The 19,255-nt window shown below is 39.6% G+C and overlaps 2 protein-coding genes across 2 annotated transcripts in view; one reads left to right on the plus strand and one right to left on the minus strand.

The window, feature by feature from the left end:
• The window catches only part of LOC120103069 (40S ribosomal protein S18-like), a 462,039-nt gene that overhangs the window by 237,703 nt on the left and 205,081 nt on the right, over positions 1 to 19,255 (minus strand). The window lies entirely within an intron of this gene.
• Positions 1 to 19,255, plus strand: part of Rad23b (RAD23 homolog B, nucleotide excision repair protein) — a 38,104-nt gene that overhangs the window by 1,231 nt on the left and 17,618 nt on the right. Inside the window, exons 2-4 of the mRNA NM_001025275.1 lie at positions 14,993 to 15,074; positions 16,585 to 16,664; positions 18,927 to 19,195. Of these exons, the coding sequence (NP_001020446.1) occupies positions 14,993 to 15,074; positions 16,585 to 16,664; positions 18,927 to 19,195 (431 nt within the window). The remainder of the gene's footprint in view (positions 1 to 14,992; positions 15,075 to 16,584; positions 16,665 to 18,926; positions 19,196 to 19,255) is intronic.

Consider the following 19,255-nt stretch of genomic DNA (forward strand, 5'->3'; position numbering starts at 1 on the left):
TTTTTTTTTTCTTAATTTTTTTATGACTGACTGAATTTGTGATTGAATTTTGGCTGAAGAACCAGGACGTGGTATTAATTAAATAGACCTGAGACTGGAATTCTATTTGTGGCTCTGTAACTCCTTTACTACGATGTGGACAAATTACCCTGTTTGATTTTGTGAAATGGGAACAGTATCATCTGAGATGGTGAGGATTAAATGGCATTTGGTTGGTTCCTAAATGAGGCCTACTATTTAATCAATATGTTTGTGTGAAGACAAGGTGTTCTGTTTTATCTATCTTGTCTACTATTCTAAAGTCTCCTTCAGTCTTTAATAAGCCAAAAATCCCTGACCTTTTTGAAATTGTGTGGCACAAAATGATTTTCTAAGAAGTTAGTTACTTTCCAGACATCTGCGATAATTCTTAAAGATATAGAAAAAAAATTATTTGAGAACTCTGCAGTCTTCTCAGAAGCAGTTGTTAACACTTGGTGGGCAGAAGCCCAGTAAATTGAGTTCTTTTTTTCCTTCCTTCCTTCCTTCCTTCCTTCCTCCCTCCCTCCCTCCCTCCCTCCCTTCCTTCCTTCCTTCCTTCCTTCCTTCCATCTTCCTTCCTTCCTTTAGGTTTTTGAGACAGGGTTTTTCTGTGTATCCCTGGCTGTCCTGGAACTCAACTCTAGTCCTGGCTGGCCTCAAACTCAGAGGTCAGTCTGCCTCTGCCTCCTGAGTATGATTAAGGGAATATGCCACCATTTTCTTTTACTACTTAAGATAGTTCAGAATAGTACACTGAAAGATGATAGTGCAGGCCTGGGTGTCAGACACGTGTGAGAGCCTGAGCTCATCTCCAGCACCTAGAGAAGGAATAGCGCAGTCATCTCTTTAGTGATGGTATGCAAAATATGTAAAATGCCTCCTTGGCATTTGGCCCCTTGCAGGTGGTAAATGCTGAGATAAATCATGGTAAGTTCTGGGCTTATAATATGAACTTATCCCAGAACCACTAAAACACAGAGAAACACGTTTTGCTTTATTTCTTTAATATGTGAATGTGTTGGAGTTGTATAGTAACTTCACACTACTGAAATATGTACATATGTATATACGTATAAACTTTGTGCTTCACTTTAGGCCCTCTACATGTCTGTTATTATCTTTGAGCCAAGACTTCCTGACTTCCCTTATTGTTTACAAGTTTATTTATGGGAATGTAATATTTTATATTTTTAGAAATACATGTTTGGTAAAATGTTAGTGACTTCCTCAACTTTTGTTATTAGAACAAATGTAATTTGTTGCTATTAGTGTAATATAAAAACCGGTAAGTATTTTGATTTCCTATTCCATAACTCCTTTTTTATTTTGCTAGGGATCCAGTACAAGGACTTTGGGCTTTATGCACACATAGACAAGCTTTGTGCCAGTATTCGCCCCTTTATTTACATCTATTGGGAGTTTTTAGTGTATAAACACACACATATATCTTCTCTCTTTCTTTCATTCATTCACTCGAGACAAGTTTTTACTGTATAGTCCTACTGGCCTGGAATTTACAGAAAAGCACCTCTGTCTCCCCCTGTTCTGAGGTTAAAGCTGTGGCCACTTCCCGGTAGAGTTTAGGTTAATTGATAATTTTCTGATGGAGTGCTTTAGAATTCCAGTAAAAATAAAAATAGATAACATGAGATACTTTGTTTCTAATTTGTTATAAAAAGTAACCAGGGATTTCAGACGATCAGTTGGGGGATTTGTAAGTGAATCAGCAGATAAAAGTTCATGTCACCAAGCTTTGATGACTTACATTCAGTCCTCTGGACCTACATTGTAGGAGAGAACTGAGTCCAAAAGGTCGTTTTCTGACTCATTCATTGGTTTGAGCACTGTGTACTTGGGGACCCCGACTCCCATGAATGAATAAATAAATGAGTGACTATGTTTTAAAGTAGATTTAAAATTAGGATTTTAGGAATGCCTGCCATTTACAGACTTAGTCTTTGGAAACTTATATTTTGTGGTTTCAGGTTTACCTTTAACTAGTTTTTACTTAGAAAGGACTGAGGAAGTGAAATGACTTAAGCTACTTTGTGTAGAAACTCTTAGGAGCTTGAGGCACACATGAGCACAGTGAGAAAGGATTGAGAGCTAAGGTCAGCTCTACAGTGATTCATTGCTGGACCTGCTGGGGGCTGAGGTAGCTCTGCTGGTGGTGCTGAACACAGGGGCATGGCAGCAATGGTTTGGGTTTCTGGAAGCTTTTTCACCTAGTTGAGGCTCAGTGGCTAAAGGGCAAGGGGCATGTTTGGTTTGCTCTTGGTTTTTGCTCTTGCTTTTTAAAATGGCAAGATTTAAAAATTAAAACAGTATTTTATAAGATTATGTCTTGTGCTTGGGTGTCTTTGTCTTTTTTTTTTTTTTTTTTTCTTTTCTCGGAGCTGGGGACCGAACCCAGGGCCTTGCGCTTGCTAGGCAAGTGCTCTACCGCTGAGCTAAATCCCCAACCCTGTCTTTGTCTTTCTCATACTTGCCACTTATGTATAGTGCCCTGGAGGCCAGAAGAGGGCATCAGACCCCCTGGACTGCCTTAAGGACGTTTGTTAGTTGCCAAGTGGTTGCTGGGATTTGACCCTCTGCAAGAGCAGCAAATGCTCCTAACCCCTGAGCCATCTCTGAGTACTATTTTGTGCCATTTACTTGGACATTACCATACAGTGTCTTCTCCTTTACCTATTACAAAGGCTCTAAGTTTTAAACATTAAAAAACAAAATGAAAACTGTTGCAAGTGAGAAGAGAGGTTTTTAGACATTTGCTTCATTTTTATAGTGTTGTAAGTAGATTGTTACTGTAAAAATGATAAATGTAAGCAGCTTATATCACATGCTAGTGAATTTTGAAATATCTAATGTCAATTTTTGTTATATTTTTGGCGTGGTGGTTTTGTTTTTAAAGGGTCTGTAGTAACTGTATAGACCACACAGGCTTGACCTCAGCTTATGGGTTGTGACCCCCTTTTGGGGTGGTGGTGGTGGGGGTCAAACAACCCTTTCACAATTGTTGTATATCAGATATCCTGCTTATCAGATATTTACAATTCATAACAGTGGCATAATTATAGTTATAACATAGTAATTGTAATAATTGTATGGGTTTGGAGTAACTACAGTATAAGGAACTGTACTATTAAAGGGTCAAAGTATTAGGAAGTTTGAAAACCACTGCTTTAAAGTCTTGCAGTTTGGTGTCAGTAAACATTTAGCAGGCGATAGAACAGCTTTTAATCCAAGTTCCTGAGTTCATTCAAAGGTCTTGCTGTTTACTAAAACTGCTAAAAGAGGGGCTGGAAAGAGGACTCGGGTGAAGAGCACTGGCTGTTCTTCCAAAGGACCCAGACTCAATACTAAGCACCCACATGGCAGCTCAGAACTGTCTATAACTCCAGTTCCAGAGGTTCCAACACCCTCACAGACATACATGCAGGCTAAATACCTAAATGCATATATATATTTTTTTAAAAGCAAACCTGTTAAGATCAGGCAGATTAAAGAAAAACACTTAATGGTAAGTACTTGTGTAGAAACTGAAATAGAGTGAGATGGTGTGGTAGGCCTTGACTGGATGGCACTTTAGAGGCCAGGAAGTTCGTTCTGGAGAGTACAGCTGAGGTCTTGAACATACAGCACAAAGCAGGTAAGGAATTTTTTCTGTGGGGAACCTTTACAGTATGTACAGACCTTAGGATTTTAATAATGTGTTTGGGTTATCTGTAAGGCCAGTGTTTCTGGGGTAATGTGAGGAGCTTAGAGTTAGACGGGGCTCAGGGCATGTAGACTGTTAAAGGGTAGAGTTTTTCAAAGATAGATGAGAAGCCTTTATTATTTATGGTCCCCCCCCCAGCCCATGTTCTTTCAACTCTGTAGTTTTGGCTGGCCTCAAACCTATGATAGTCCTATTCTACCTGAATTCTGGGATAAAGGCCATGAGCCACCTGCCTAACTTACGATCTTTTAACTAAAGGGTACTTGATCTTGTTTTGGGAGAATGGACAAGAAAGAAGGCCAGGGAGGTTAGCTAGGGCTTATGCAATAATTTTAAGCAATTAAACCTCTAGCCAAGATTGGATATGGAATTGAGATATATTTTTGCAAAGTAGAATCATGTTTCTTTTCTTTTTTGTTGTCGTTGGGTTAGCCTTGTTAATTTGATAATGTAAACTTGTGAATACTTGTATTCTTCCCAAGGATGTGAAAGACTGAAAACAGAACTGGGGGTTGGAGTGGGAACATTGCTATTTGTTGAGTCTGGATTACAGAGATTACATGGGGATGTGAAAATAGCGAATATACTCCTTACTTTAATTCATGTGAGTGGATCTAAGGTCTGTCAGTCTTTCAGGGCCTGGTCTTTGAGAAATCTGAGCAGTATGGTTAAGGTATACTTGGTAAGTCGTTTGCCTTCTGTGCTTTAGTGTTGGGAGCTGTGGTTGAGACGTTGCAAGTAGTAGTGGCATGAAGCTTGGGATAGGATCCTGGGGTGCTCTGATGTGCGCAGGAGCAGAGGTCAGTCAGTAGTGGTCTTGGAGACAGGGATAATCTAAGAAGAGTTTCAAGGAAAGAAAGGGGGTCAGAAATGAAAAGGATTAAAAACAGACCTGATAGTTTGGGCAGCTTATAGGTCGTCATTGACCCTATGAGTAGTATCCTAGTAGAAATGGAGCCAGACACTGGATTGAAATGAATGGGCATGTGCGGAAGTAGAATAGTAGCTGTGGGTAGATAGTGTTTATCTTTTTTTCTTATTTGTAGTTTTAAAAATAAGTTGAGCAGAGTACTTCTCAGCCTCATAACCTTGGAGGATTCATTATTTTAAAAGGAATCTCATATTGCTAAAAACTGATTAATGTATGTATTAAGAGGGAAAGAAAAGTAATTGGCCTTAGTTTCATTATCTGTGAAAGATGGTCTTGCCTGTATCTTTCCTTTTATTCTTTCTGTCGCGTACACAGTGGTCTTTATTCTGTCTCAGCCTCAGTCCCTTTATTAGAAGTTAGCTCTTGGTATTACTGCTAACTGCCTCTTTCCTCCACTCAAGTGTATTAGTTACTTTCTGCAGCTGTGACAAGACACTCATGACCAGGAGCAGCTTATGGAAGAAAGTGTATTTTGCTTATGGTTCTAGAGGGAGAATTCATAGTGGCCACAGAGACAGCAGCAAAAGGTCAGAGCAGGAAAATGAAAGACCACAGTTTATGCATACACTTGCAGGAAGCTAAGAGCGAACTGCAACTGTAGTGAGGCTATAAACTTTTTGTTTTGTTGTGAGACTGGAGTTCTCCGTATAACAGCCCTGGCTGTCCTGAAGCTCCCTTTATAGACCAGGTTGGCCTCTAACTCAGAGATTAACCTGCCTCTACCTCGCCTAACAAGTGCTGGGGTTAGAGATATGTGCCATCAAGACTGGTGAGGCTCTAAACTATTTTTGTCTATTGGCCATCTACTCCTAGACATGAGGCCTACTCTCTTTTTTTTTTTTTTTTTCTTTTTTCTTTTTTTCTGGAGCTGGGGACCGAACCCAGGGCCTTGTACTTGCTAGGCAAGCGCTCTACCGCTGAGCTAAATCTCCAACTCTAAACTATTTTTAAAGGTTTATTTATTTATCTTATGCATATGACCACACTGTTGCTCTGAGGGCATCAGATCCCATTACAGGTGGTTGTGATCCACCATGTGGTTTCTGGGAATTGAACTCAGGACCTTTGGAAGAGCAGTCAGTGCTCCTAACCACTCCAGCCCAAGGCTATAAACTCTTATAGCCATCCCATATGTACTTCCTCAAGGTTCTACTTCTTAAAGGTTCTATAACCTCCACAAACTGCCACCAACTGGGGACCAAGTGTTCAAACATGTGAGCCAATGGGACATTTCTCATTTAAAACACCACACTTAGTAATGTTTTTAGCTTTGCACTCTTTTCTATTTCTGATTCCAACTCTATTGGGATTTTTTGTAAGGAATTTGATAACAATTTTCATTAGCTGTTGTTTCTTGTCACTTCTACACTTAACTCCCGAAAAGTAGTAGGGTTGGTATTTATATATACTCACATGCTTGGAAGACTCAGCATAGCATACCTGAAGCCAGACTGCCTGAGTCAGTCCTGCCCAAATAGCTGATTTGTGACCTTGGGCAGGTTACCCAGCCAGGGCTGTGTCTTCATCACAGTGGGGAAAGTGTTACTAGATAGCCTTTTTGAAGATTCTGTGAGTATGAAATAATACATACATAGATTTTGCTGTCAACAGTGCTTGACAGCATGGACCCTCTCCTACACCATTGTTCTCAATTGGGAATCCCTGGAAGCTGTAAAATCATCTTGATTTCTGCTTGAACTCCTTTCTCCTTGTAGTCAGGGAAATACTTAGTTGCATGGAATTGTCTCAGACTCATGTCTCTATTATGTAAGCCTCCACCATGCATTTTTTTACTCTACCTATCTCCTGTCTTCTGTCAGGGTGATATAGCCTACCTATCTGTATTACTACCTACCTGTATTAGTCACCTCATGTGGCTGTGACTAAACACATCCAAGTCAGTAACGTAAGAGAGCACTGATACTTAAGAGGGCTCATCCCACAGTTGCTTGGCCTTATGGACTTGGGTAGAACATCATGGCAGCTGGAGCTAGTGAGGAGGAAGCTGTCTACCTCATGGAATCAGGAAGCAGAGAATAGAAATTATGGGTTAGACTTTGAAAGGAATGCCCCCACTGTCTTACTTCCTCCCTGACAGTTTCCAGAGTCTCCCCAAATAGTGCTACTAGTAGCAGGCTGATTTTAACACATGAACCTGCTGGGAACATTTTATACTTGTCCCCAGCACCTCTTTGGTTTCCAGTTTTAGAGTATGCAAATGATCGTCCACATATTAATAAAACTGAGCTCTGGTTTTGTTTCTTGGTTCTACCTGACAGCAAAACTTGAACAGTGGTTTTGTTTCACTCTTCTGTGTCTTGCTCTCTTCCAAGTGCTCTAAACAGTGTTACTAGAGAAGTGACCCTGCTCTTCACGTGTATGTCCACTCCTCTTTTCTCCTTGAGGTCAGTGTTTTTAAAATCTCTTTAGAAAGGGAATATGCATTACCTGCTTGCTTTAAATAGTTGATGTAAAAACCAGGTAATTTGGTGCATAAAAGTATATGGTGAAATTTGAAGGAAATTGTGCTGTTTTCAATCCATCCTCCCCCCCACCCCCATAGGTAAGGTATGAAATTTTTAAAGAAATTTGCTAAACTTAAATGTGCTGTAACAGTGAATCCTGCCAAGTGAGGCTGTGCCATCTGTCCTTCTAAATACCTGGGCAGTGAAGCCAGTCTCACTTCTGAATGAATTCTGTGAACTCTTTACACAGCACATAAGCTCATTCAGCCAGTGGAGGGAGATCTGCTGCAGGTGACTGTCTGTGATCAGATCTTAGATGCTCAACACTGCTTTGGTTGATTAAGCAGGTGGGTTCCCCATCTCACACAATAAAGTGGGTTATTGTTATTCTTCTAGAAACTTTAAAAGCTCTAGATAGTGTGGGATTTACCTTACACACACAACACTTCCATTTCTATCTGCTTTGTGTTAAGATTGCAACATCTGGAATGCATTTTAAAAGCAATTAAATTGATGTGTGTAAGTTGACTTAGGAACATTTTACATAGTTTTTTAGTTTCTGTGAGAAAAATAATAGATTGCTGATTTAAACTAATACCCTTTGGATAATAACTCCAATGAAGATTGCCTTTTAAAATAATTACCCTTTATTTATTTGTCTACAAATACACAGCTGTCAGGAGGCAGTGTTGAAAAATTGGTTCTCTTCTAGTTTGGCCTCCTGGCTCCTGGGGATGAAGCTTTAGATTGCCCTCCTTGGTAGCAAAACCTGAGGATTGATTACTTTTGTTTGCTGTATCTTTTCACTTGAGTTTAGTGGTGCGATTCTCCTGATTTCATTGCGCAGTTGGTAGACATCTCCCCACGACCACCCCATACACCAGTTTCTTTGTGTAGCCCTAGCTGTTCTAGAACTCAGTCTGTAGACCATGCTGGCCTCAAACTCAGAGATCCAGCTGCCTCTGCCTCCCAAGTACTGGGATTAAGGTTGTGCACTGCCACTGTCCAGCAGTAAAAACCTTATAATCAATTTTGTCTCTATAATTATCCAGAATCTGCTTTAGAAAAGAAATTTAGAAAATGCTCCTTAGTGCCTATGTCAGACTTTTCAGATGCCAGGGATACTACCCAAAGAAATTTGGGTAAGTCTGAAGTCCTTTGTAAACTTATTTGAGTTTGGAATTTTTTTCTGTGTATTGTGTGTGCCTTGGACAGCACAAGCATGCCTTGGTGTGTATTGGAGATCAGTGGATAACTTACTCTCCCCTCTTTATGAGTTTCTGAGATCCAACCAAGTCCTCGGGGTGCAGGACCACTGCACATTGACTTGCTGAGCCATCACCTTGCTGTCCCAGGCAGGTCCCCTACTGTGTGTAGATGTAGTTCACTCTGGTTAGCTGGCCTGTGAGTACTGGCATGAATGTGTGTGTGTGTGTGCAGTTTCCTTTCTCCTTTTCACAGATGTGCTGGGATAGCAGGAAGGTGCCACCACGTATAATTGGCTGTGTGCATTCCAGGAATCCAAATTCACGCCGTCAGGTTTGAGTTCAGGTTTACTGTGCTTGCTTGTGCTTTTACTCTTTGAGCCATCTTCCCAGCCTGCTGTTTTAATTTTTATTTTAGATTATACAATGGTAGTTGTCCCCTTTGCCTACTTTCTCTTTTTTAATTAAAAACGCAAATTTTCTTGTATATTGCTAATAAGTGTTGATGAGTGATAAAAACATTTTATTTCAAACTCTAGTTTTCCCTTTACTTGGTTAAGTAACCTAGACTTGTTATAGTAAAGTGGAAACTTTGTCTTTAGTTGAGTAACCTCTTTAGACTCTGCCTTACTAAATTTGTTTTCAAAAATGAATTGTTCAGCCACTAGGGCTTTTTCCTTTCTTGATTTTGTAAATATGTCATTCATTCACTGACTAATACTGCACAGTATTCGAATGAATATTTGTGTAGTAATTACTATCCGAGCTTGATAAGTGTTTTAAGTTTGTTTTCAGGTTTTAGTGTTAAAAATGGGTATGCCTGCCTCGGAAAGACAATGGGAGTATATGATTTGAGTTGAATTACTGGCTTATTACATACTGCTTTTAAACTATCTGTATCAGTGTAAATTGTTAATTGTAAGTGTTAACAGTGTCTCCCTCAAATGGCTAACCCCTTGGTGCTTGCTGTTGGCCAGAAACTTCTTTCCCTACCCCAGACAAATTTCTCCTGGGCTGCTTGGGTGTCTCTAGGATGTGGTGACTGGCATCCAGCTACCACATCTCATGGAGGTGTGATGTAGGTGAGAAGTAATTGCATCTATCTTGTTCTATCAGACAGTTCCAGAACACTCCCTAACCCTAAATAAAAACCTTCCATGCATACATTTCACATTACTCCTGTACTGTAATTCTTTTCTAGGTTACTTGAATACCCAGTGTAATGTGAATGTTATGTATATAGTGGGAAGACTTTCTCTGAGACTAGAAACAAGTATTTCAGTTGTTGAGTCTTTTGATGTGCAGCCTGCAGGTGTAAATGGCTGCCATATTTATTGTGACACTGGCTCTTGACTGGTGTCAACGTGGCAGGTTCACCACTACTTACCCAAATTATCTGTTCCTGTCATTTTACTGTTTTGCTGCAGGTGCAAGACTACATCATACTGCTTTTTTATTTCATTTGCATTTCTTTTTCCTGTTTGAGTTGTTACTCTGATTCTTTAGCCAAATGGTATAATATTTATGCCTAGAGCTCTCACTGTCAGACTCTTGATATTTTTTTTAAAGATTTATTTATTTTAGTTATTTATTTATTTTAGTTGTGTGAATAGTTGTACAAGTAGTTGTCACTCTCTTCAGACACAAGAGGGCATCAGATCTCATTACAGGTGGTTGTGAGCCACCATGTGGTTGCTGGGAATTGAACTCAGGACCTCTGGAAGAGCAATCAGTGCTCTCAACCACTGAGCCATCTCTCCAGCCCTTGATATTTTTTTAATCACAGTTTTGATTTCTTTCAGGCATAAGTTGTAACAGTAAAAAATTGAGCCCCCTTTTTGGTCCTATGTACATATTTTTGTTGCAATTCACAAGGGTTTCTGTTTGTTTTCCTTTCATATACAAAATTAGAAGGTGGTTGTTTAGGCCTTTAAAGTACATTGCTCTAGGGGTTGGGGATTTAGCTCAGTGGTAGAGCACTTGCCTAGCAAGCTCAAGGCCCAGGATTTGGTCCTCAGCTCTGGGGAAAAAAAGAAAAAGAAAAAGTGAATCTAAAGTACATTGCTCTAAAGTTTTAAAAATGTTGTGTTTATGAGAAATAAAACTAGTTTCTTGGGCTAATGAGAAAACTCAATGGGTTAAGAGTTTGTCAGGGTTTCAGTGTTGTCATAGCTGTGATGAAACACCATGACAAAAAGCATCGTGGGGAAGAAAGAGTTTGTTTATTTGGCTTACTTTACACCACTGCTCATCTTTCAAGGAAATCAGGACAGGAACCTGGAGGCAGGAGCTGAACCAGACTCCATGGAGAAGTATAAGTATCCTTTAGTTTATTGCTCTCCATGACTTGCTCAGCCTGCTTTCTTAGAGAACCCAGAACTACCAGCCCAGCGATAGCACATCCCACAACTGGCTGGTCCCTCCCTAGTCAATCACTAATTAAGAAAATGGTGCCTACAGCCCAGTTTTAAGGAGGCATTTTCTCAGTTGAGGCTTCTTTGCCTTTGATGACTCTTATGTCAAATTGATGTGAAACTAGCCAGCACAGTGCTTATAGCAAAAGCATCAGGACCATCTTCGGCACCCCCATCACCCATGTAAAAGTTTGCCAGGCAAGTACTGTAGCTTTCTGTGTTGACCCAGGAGGTGGAGAAGGGGAAATCTCTGAAACTAGCTGGCTAGACTAGCCACATTTTTAAACAACCCTGCCTCAATATGTAAGGTAGACTCAGTGTCAACTTGTGGATTTCACACACTCATAGTATACACATGCATATGCACAAATATTGAAAGTTTTTTTAAAAATTGTTTCTATTAGGTGACTATGCATGCTAATTTTGTCTTATTTTTTTCTCCCCAGTATTTTCTGTCAGGAATAAGATTCCTGCTTTGTTTTACCATTTTCTTTCACATATTGCTGTATATTATTATATAACAAATATAATATGTAATATAAAAATATATTCATTCAGCATGTCTAGCTGATCACTCACTAGCTCAAAACACTATGTACTGTATTGTTTGTGTGACAGTGGATGCAACTCAAAAGAACAGTATTTAAATGAATTAAGTCAGTTTGAGAAATACCTATGGTACAGGCTTTCTCATTTGTGGTCTCTAAATTTGTTGAAGACGAATCATGTGTATATATGGCATAAAAGTAGAGGTGAAATTGTCTTTAAAAAAGACAGGAGGAGAGAGGTGTCCCAAAAGGGAGGCGATGAGGGAACAAGCCCTAAGCGTAGTCATTGTATGTCTGTATGGAGATGTCCTTATGTAACAGCCTAGTGCCATGTGCAATGAATATATGCCAATAAGGACAAGGGAAAATTAGAGTAAAATTTCACACAAGAAGTAAGGAATGACTTACGTAGAGATTAATCAAAGTTGTTAAACTGGTTGTAGACTGAAAGACATGATGACCCACACTTAGGTTTTATATCACAGGAAAAGTATATTAATTGGCTAATGACTTTAATTTATATTATGAGTTTATTGATGTTGAGATGATTTTCTGAGTTTTTTTTTTTTTTTTTTTTTTTTTCCGGAGCTGGGGACTGAACCCAGGGCCTAGCACTTCCTAGGCAAGCGCTCTACCACTGAGCTAAATCCCCAACCCCCCTGAGTTTTTTTAATGGTGGATTTTAGAACAGTGGGAAATAGTATACCGAGAGTTTTGTGATGTTGTGTTATATCAGAATAGCATTTAAGGAAGTGAATGTGACACAGGCAACTGAGAATGTTTCTAAAATGCACTAAAGCTTGAGTCATGGGGAACCACTTTGGGTTCCAGCTATCCCAGAGTGAGTAGTGTGTAGTCATAGGGCAGACAATTTAATTAACCTTTGTACTTATAAAACTGAGTGGGTAAAATACCATTATCTTAGTGTTTTGAGTATTGCATTCGTGTTAGTATAGTTAAATGCTCCAATCTTCTTTTATTTTGGAAAGAGCATCAATAAAATACAGTCTTGCTGTGTAGCCCAGACTGATTGCATAATCCAGATCACGCTTGAGCAGGATTCCTTTGAGTGTCGACATTACAGGTGTCCACCTCTGCCCAGCTCCATGGCATCACTTCAATTCCACACAGAGGACCAGAGAGGTGGCTGAGCAGTAAAGAATCCTGCTACTCTTCCAGAAGACTGGTATTAGATTCCCAGCATCCACTTGGTGGGTCACAACCATCTACAACTCCTGTCCCCCTAAGGATTCTGGTGCCCTCTTCTGGCCTCTGCGAGTACTGCATGCACTTGGTGCAGGGACAATACATGCAGGGGAAGCACCACCCGTGTGCATAAAAACAAATTGTGCAAAGAAACTGTATCTCTTTTTTCACAGAAAGGGTGGGACCACCAACCTAGACAGTTTCCAGAAGTATTCTAGAAAATTGAAGAGAATGGGATTTCCCCGTTGATCTTGTCCTTGATTTTTGTGACTTTAAAGTAATAGAGTTCCATGAAGACATGAGGGAGAGTCATGTCTGTCTTTTCAAGTCATAAGCCTCTCTACTTTCTGGTTGGGTCAAGGAGTTGATTAGATTCATTTTCTAATTCTTTAAATGAGCCTTGTTACCACGTAGTTCTAGGGATTGGAATGCCATAGAGGTCATCCATTCCAGCCCTCCATTGTAGATGAGACTAATGGCGAGAGAGGCCTAGTTACTTGTTGAGAATCATTTAAGTGGCCCAGTGGCTCTTAGCTTGGGATGAACTTGGAATTACCTTGTGACGGGATTAAAAAACACTGCTGGGTAAATGGCATTACATATCCTTGGTCTTCTGGTTGTTTATAAAGCATTATAATAAAATTGCTTTTAGTATTGATGTATTTTATTTTAGCTAAAGTATTTTATTTCTTAGAATGCTTAACGTAAAAGGCTTTTGTTTTCACCTGTACTTATTTTTTCATGTGTGTTTGTCATGGCATAGGGGCTTAGAAAACAACTTACATAAGTCCTGGGGATTTCACTCAGGTCCTCAGATTTAGCTGCAAGTGCCTTTACTTACTGAGCCATTTTGCTAACCCCAGAAAGCTTTTGCTCTCTTGCTCTTGCTTACTCAAGTGCACTCTCTTTAAAGCTCCACTATATACCTTACCATGTAGAACAGACTTGAGCTCTGCCTTAGGGTTTTTATTGCTGTGATGAACCGCCATGACCAAAAGCAAGTTGGGGAGGAAAGAGTTTCTTTGGCTTACACTTTGACATTGTACTCTAGTTTTTCGGCGGGTGGGAGGGTGTCAAAGACAGGTTTCTCTGTGTAGCTTTTGCTGTCCTAGATCTCATTCTTTAGACCAGGCTGGCCTTGAACTCAATAGAGTTCCAGCTGCTGCCACCACCATTAGGTATAATTTAGCGTCTTCCTGTCCCCAGCTAGCTGTTTCTGATAGGCTGCACTTAAGCCTCTGCAGAGCTCCTTTGATTGCTCTTTATAGCCAATGTGTGTAAGGTAGCGCGTAGCCGTGCCCAGCAGCTTCTCACTTTCTAGTAGGGACTGGAGTCAGACTGTGTGCAAAGGCCTTGGTATAACCTGGTCTCTCCAGAAAAACTTATCAAAGGATATCAGGACAGGAACTCAAGCAGGGAGAGACTTGAAGGCAGGAGCTAATGCAAAGTCCACAGAGGCTTGCTACTTACTGGCTTTCTCCTCCTGGCATCCTTATAGAAACCAGGACTAACAGCCCAAGGAAGGCACCATCTGTAACAGGCTCATTCATCCTTAAGAATCACTAAGAAAATCTTTTTTTCCTCATTCATTTTATATTCCAATCGCAGCCCCCTCCTTCCACGTCCCTGGTATCGCCCCACCCTGGCACACTGAGTCACTGTAGGACTAGGTGCATCCACTCCCACTGAAGCCAGACAGGGCCCTTCATTTATGGGAGCAGGATCCACAGGCAGCCAACAGATTCAGTAACATACTTTTCCCTGGTAGTTGGGGGTCCAACTGGAAGACCTCGGTTGAAGTCCCTCCTTTCAGATAATTCTGCCATATGTCAAGTTGACATAAAGCTTGCCAGCTCAAGCTCTAAAAGATCTACCGCCTCCAAGGTGCTGAGATAAAAGGCATGTGCTACCATGCCAGGCAAGAATGCATTTCTATTTTGTTTTTTGTTTTTGTTTTTCAAAATAGGGATTTTATTGTAATAGCCCCCATTACTACCACCACCCAGCTAGAAGACCTTTTTTTTCCCCCGGAGCTGGGGACCGAACCCAGGGCCTTGCGCTTCCTAGGTAAGCGCTCTACCACTGAGCTAAATCCCCAGCCCCTAGAAGACATTTCTTAATCTGAGTGATAAGCTCATAAGTTTTGTGAAATAAAAATCTTTAAGTTTTGAGATTTTTATTTTAAAATGATAAGTCAAAATATAAAATGTTTTGTTAGATGTTTGTGGTTCTAAAGGGTGAATCCAGGCCTCATGCGTTTTAGATCAATGTATGTGTAACAGTGCACAAGAAAGCTCAGACCAGGGGCATCTAATAATACAAGGAGGGTCTTTGAGGAAAATAGTGGGAAGATCAGATCTTCCGAGTACTTGAAGCACTAATTAAAATACTAGAATTTTTATCTTGCATTCTGTTTTCAGCATATATTGTACTTTTTCTTTGTTTAGGCTTAATTTTCTTAATTACTTTAAACTTTTCCTATAGGTAAAGGCATTGAAAGAGAAGATTGAATCTGAGAAGGGGAAAGATGCCTTTCCGGTAGCAGGTCAGAAGTTAATTTATGCAGGTATGAATTCAATTCTGAGATTAATTGCCATGTCTTGCCTGTTTGACATTGTTTTAGTTTTAGAAATGTTATCTTAGAAAAGATAGTATTTTCAAATTGATTCTGTCAGAAACAAGATTGCATAGATAACGGTAGTGGAAATGGGTATTTAATTATGGTTTGATAATCAGTCTTCTCTTCACACATTTGCCTCCTGGTCCATGGAGTGATTTCCCTAGTCTGTGAGCATTGTGGCCGACTAGTGTGCCGTTCATAAACTGAGCATCATTATTTTTAATCTATTAATAATGTGTGTACTAGTTCACTAATGTGCATGAAATTGTTCCTGTCAAAGAAAATCAGTATATCTTTCTAAACTACCACAGCAGAAGAATGAAGGTTTGTTTTATTTCAGACATCAAAAGACCTTCATGGTAGTATTAAAAAAAAAAAAGAATTAAGTACAAATTATATAGAGTACTTTGAATTGATAATTAAAAGAGGCCCAAATAGAAAAGTACCCAAGAGTATGACTAGGAAATTGCAAATTTAATTGGCATCACTGATAACCCAGGAAAATAGACTTGATGGCCTCTTGCTGGGCATGGTGGTACATGCCTTTAATCCCAGCACTTTGGAGGCAGGTGAATCTTCTAAATGTGTCTAGCCTAAGCATGGCTTCCAAGAATCCCCCCCCCCTTTTTTTTTTCCTTTTTCTTTTCTTTTCTTTTTTTTTTTTTTTTTTTTCCGGAGCTGGGGACCGAACCCAGGGCCTTGGGCTTGCTAGGCAAGCGCTCTACCGCTGAGCTAAATCCCCAACCCCAATCTTCCCCTTTCTTGTGTGTTGTGCTATTTCTCTGAAAGGTTTTGTTTGCTCACTTGGCCTGTTTTGTATATACGTATTTTGTTTTTACGATGTTGGAACAACTGCTTCATCACATGTTTGGTATTTCAGAATAAGAAGTTATTCATTCCTTCTTTCAGGAAAAAAAAACTTATTTCCCAAAGGGTGACTAGGCAATTGAAATGTTTACTTTGGGGCTGGAGAGATGATTCAGTGGCTAAGAGCACTGACTACTCTTCCAGAGGTTGAGTTTAATTCCCAGCAACTACATGGTGGCTCACAACCATCTGTAATGGGATCTGATGCCCTCTTTTGGTGTGTCTGAAGATAGCTACAGTGTATTTATACATAATAAATAAATAAATCTTTTTAACAAAGAAATGTTTAATTTCCTTTGTCTTTAATATCTCTTTTCAGGACTTCAAATTTCTTTGTCTAGTAAATCTTAGAGTTAGTTAATAAATTAAAAACAAATCAATTTGTGTTTTATATACTAGAGATGTTAGACATCTTGTAAGACACTTGTGCTTTTAAAGTAGTACACGTCTGTTTATATTTACCTCACGTGGTTGTTAAAGTTTTCTTTAGGAGTTTTACTTGGTAGAAATGGTTACCACTAAAAAGAGTAGTTTCTTTATAAGAAGAAGCTTGATATGTCTTTAACTTTTTTTCTCCCTGAATTATTAGGCAAAATCCTCAGTGATGATACTGCTCTCAAAGAATATAAAATTGATGAGAAAAACTTTGTGGTGGTTATGGTGACAAAGGTAAGTTTCGTGCTACTTATGTATTTTTATGCTTATAAATCATCTCAAAAGCGGTGACCAAGTCCACATGGACACACACAGTTCATGCATTTCTACACCCTGCACAGCATATGTAACAAAGAGCACGGTGTGCTTACCTGCTTTCCAAATGTAGGCAAGTTTCCCTCAGCCCCTTAGAAAAGTAACATTAGATATTTGTAGCCATAAAGTTGTGTTTATGTAAGATAAAACAAAGTATTATATTTTTAAAAGGGCATTTCTCCCTTGACACCCCTTAAGAGTTTCTTACTTTTCCTTTATCTGTGTTTACTGCTTAAAAAGAGGTGCCAGAATAGTTAAGTTACCATGTGATCATCTAAAAATAGCAATCAAATTAAATGTCTTTCTTTGTATAGCTTTTAATGTGTAGCCTTTCAGGTACTAGATAAGGTATGTGTTAGACCTAACAAGCTCAGGGCCAAAGAAAGAAAGAATGCAAGTTCAGTTTTCAATCAAGAGATAAGAGTTTTATAAAATAAAAAAGGAAAAGTCAACTAAAAAAATGGAATGATTTTTGGAGTAATTCTTTTTTTTTTTTTTTTTCCTGGAGCTGAGGACTGAACCCAGGGCTTTGCACTTGCTAGGCAAATGCTCTACCACTGAGCTAAGTCCCCAACCCTGGAGTAATTCTTAAGAATTGCTTTATGGTTTATGATATTGAACTACATTAAATATATTGGGTAATTTTTTGAAAATAAACTCTTTTCTAAAGTACAGCTTGAGAACTGAAGAAAAGCTAAGCCAGTAAAGTAAAGCTTACCTTACAAGCCTCCTAAGAACTGAGTTCTGTCTCTCCAGTACATCATTAAATGCATGCTCAGATCCACTGCTAGAAGCTCAGTACTGGGAGGCATACAGGGTCAGCCCTGGGGCTTACTGGCCTTCTAGTCTAGCCTACTTGGTGAGCTCTAGGCCAACGAGAGATTTTCTTTTAAAGATGGATGGCCCTTGAGAGTTGACATCTGGCCCTGCCTGCACACACTTACAGATCAGAACTTCAGCATTGATTCCTTAAAGAGACTGCTTTGTATATGTGCTTACAAATGGATAATCTGGGGAAGAGCAGTGTATTAGTCATCTTTGCTGTAATAAAATATCCAAGGTAAAAGTGTAAAGCAGAAAAGGGTTTATTATCAGGCCACAGTTGTGGAGACTGGAAGTCCGAACAGCATGGTGAAGACTGCACAAGGACACCTAGTAGCATGTTGTCATTGTGGTGATGCTTGGATTTCTATCAGTGTGTAGGGGTTGTTTGTTTGTTTTTTGGTCCTTATAAAGCCACTGGAATTATTTATGGAGTCTCTGCTGTAATGTAATCTAAAAGGCCCTACCTTTAATAGCACAGTCAGATGTAATTTCTGCCTTCCTCATACTGGTTTGTCATAAAACTTTAGGGTTTATGCCAGGTTTGGTGGTACATCATGTCATTAGTCCCAGCACTCACTGAAAACAACAACAAAGACTTTAGGGTTTAAATACCTGAGTTTGGGAGGGACCAAACATGGAAAGCACTCTTGGTAATAATGAAAGCAAGTTTAAGTGGATGGTCAAAGTTACTTTATCAAATTAGTCAGTGGTGGATTAAATGTGAGTTTCCTCCAAAGTCACAGAATAACAATAGCAGTGGGAAATAGTGAAATGGATAATAAAAATCTAGTATAGATAAAAACGGAATATTTTTCAGTTCTAAAGAAAACTGAAATCACAAAATTTTCATAAAAATAGACTTAGAATTAAGTTATGCTGAACTCAGTCTCAGAAAGGAAAAAAGGATGTTCTCCCTCATCAGTGCTAGTCTGTTCTGTATACGTTAGCTGTACACCTTAGCTCATGGAGACGTGTGAGTCCTTACCCGTGTTGCTTTACAGCAGGAGGTTTTCCTCCTAAAATACAGCAGATTGTTGGGCATGTTCATAGACAGTCTACTTCACACCCCAGAACTTACTTTGCGAATGCTTTTATGTGGCAATGTAATCTTTACAGGTACAGTTAAGGTGTATAAGTAAAGACTTCGATGGACTGTCTAATGCTAATTGCACTTGAGAGCTAAGATATTTAAATTTCCATAGGTACTTTGAAGAGTAGTGAATTGCTTTCATTTGCTAATGTTGATCTTTTATCATCCGCTTACAAAATGATGTTCAGTTTACTGGTTATTAGGCTGATTGTGTGGCTGTTGAAGTCCAGTGATACCTTATTTACTTTGTTGTTTGACACATCCAGCCCAAAGCAGTGACATCAGCAGTGCCAGCTACAACCCAGCAATCAAGTTCTCCCAGCACCACTACAGTCAGCTCCTCCCCTGCAGCAGCTGTGGCCCAGGCTCCAGCTCCCACCCCTGCTCTGGCTCCCACTTCCACACCTGCCTCCACGACTCCAGCCTCAACTACAGCATCTTCTGAACCTGCACCTACTGGTGCAACTCAGCCCGAGAAACCTGCAGAAAAGCCAGCACAGACACCAGTGCTTACTAGCCCAGCACCAGCTGACAGGTAAGGACTACGTTTAAGAATTACATCACAAGTAGCCATATTTTTAATTTTTAAGAAACA

The sequence above is a fragment of the Rattus norvegicus genome, chromosome 5 (genome assembly GCF_036323735.1).
Source record: "Rattus norvegicus strain BN/NHsdMcwi chromosome 5, GRCr8, whole genome shotgun sequence".
In the NCBI taxonomy this organism is placed as follows: Eukaryota; Metazoa; Chordata; class Mammalia; order Rodentia; family Muridae; genus Rattus; species Rattus norvegicus.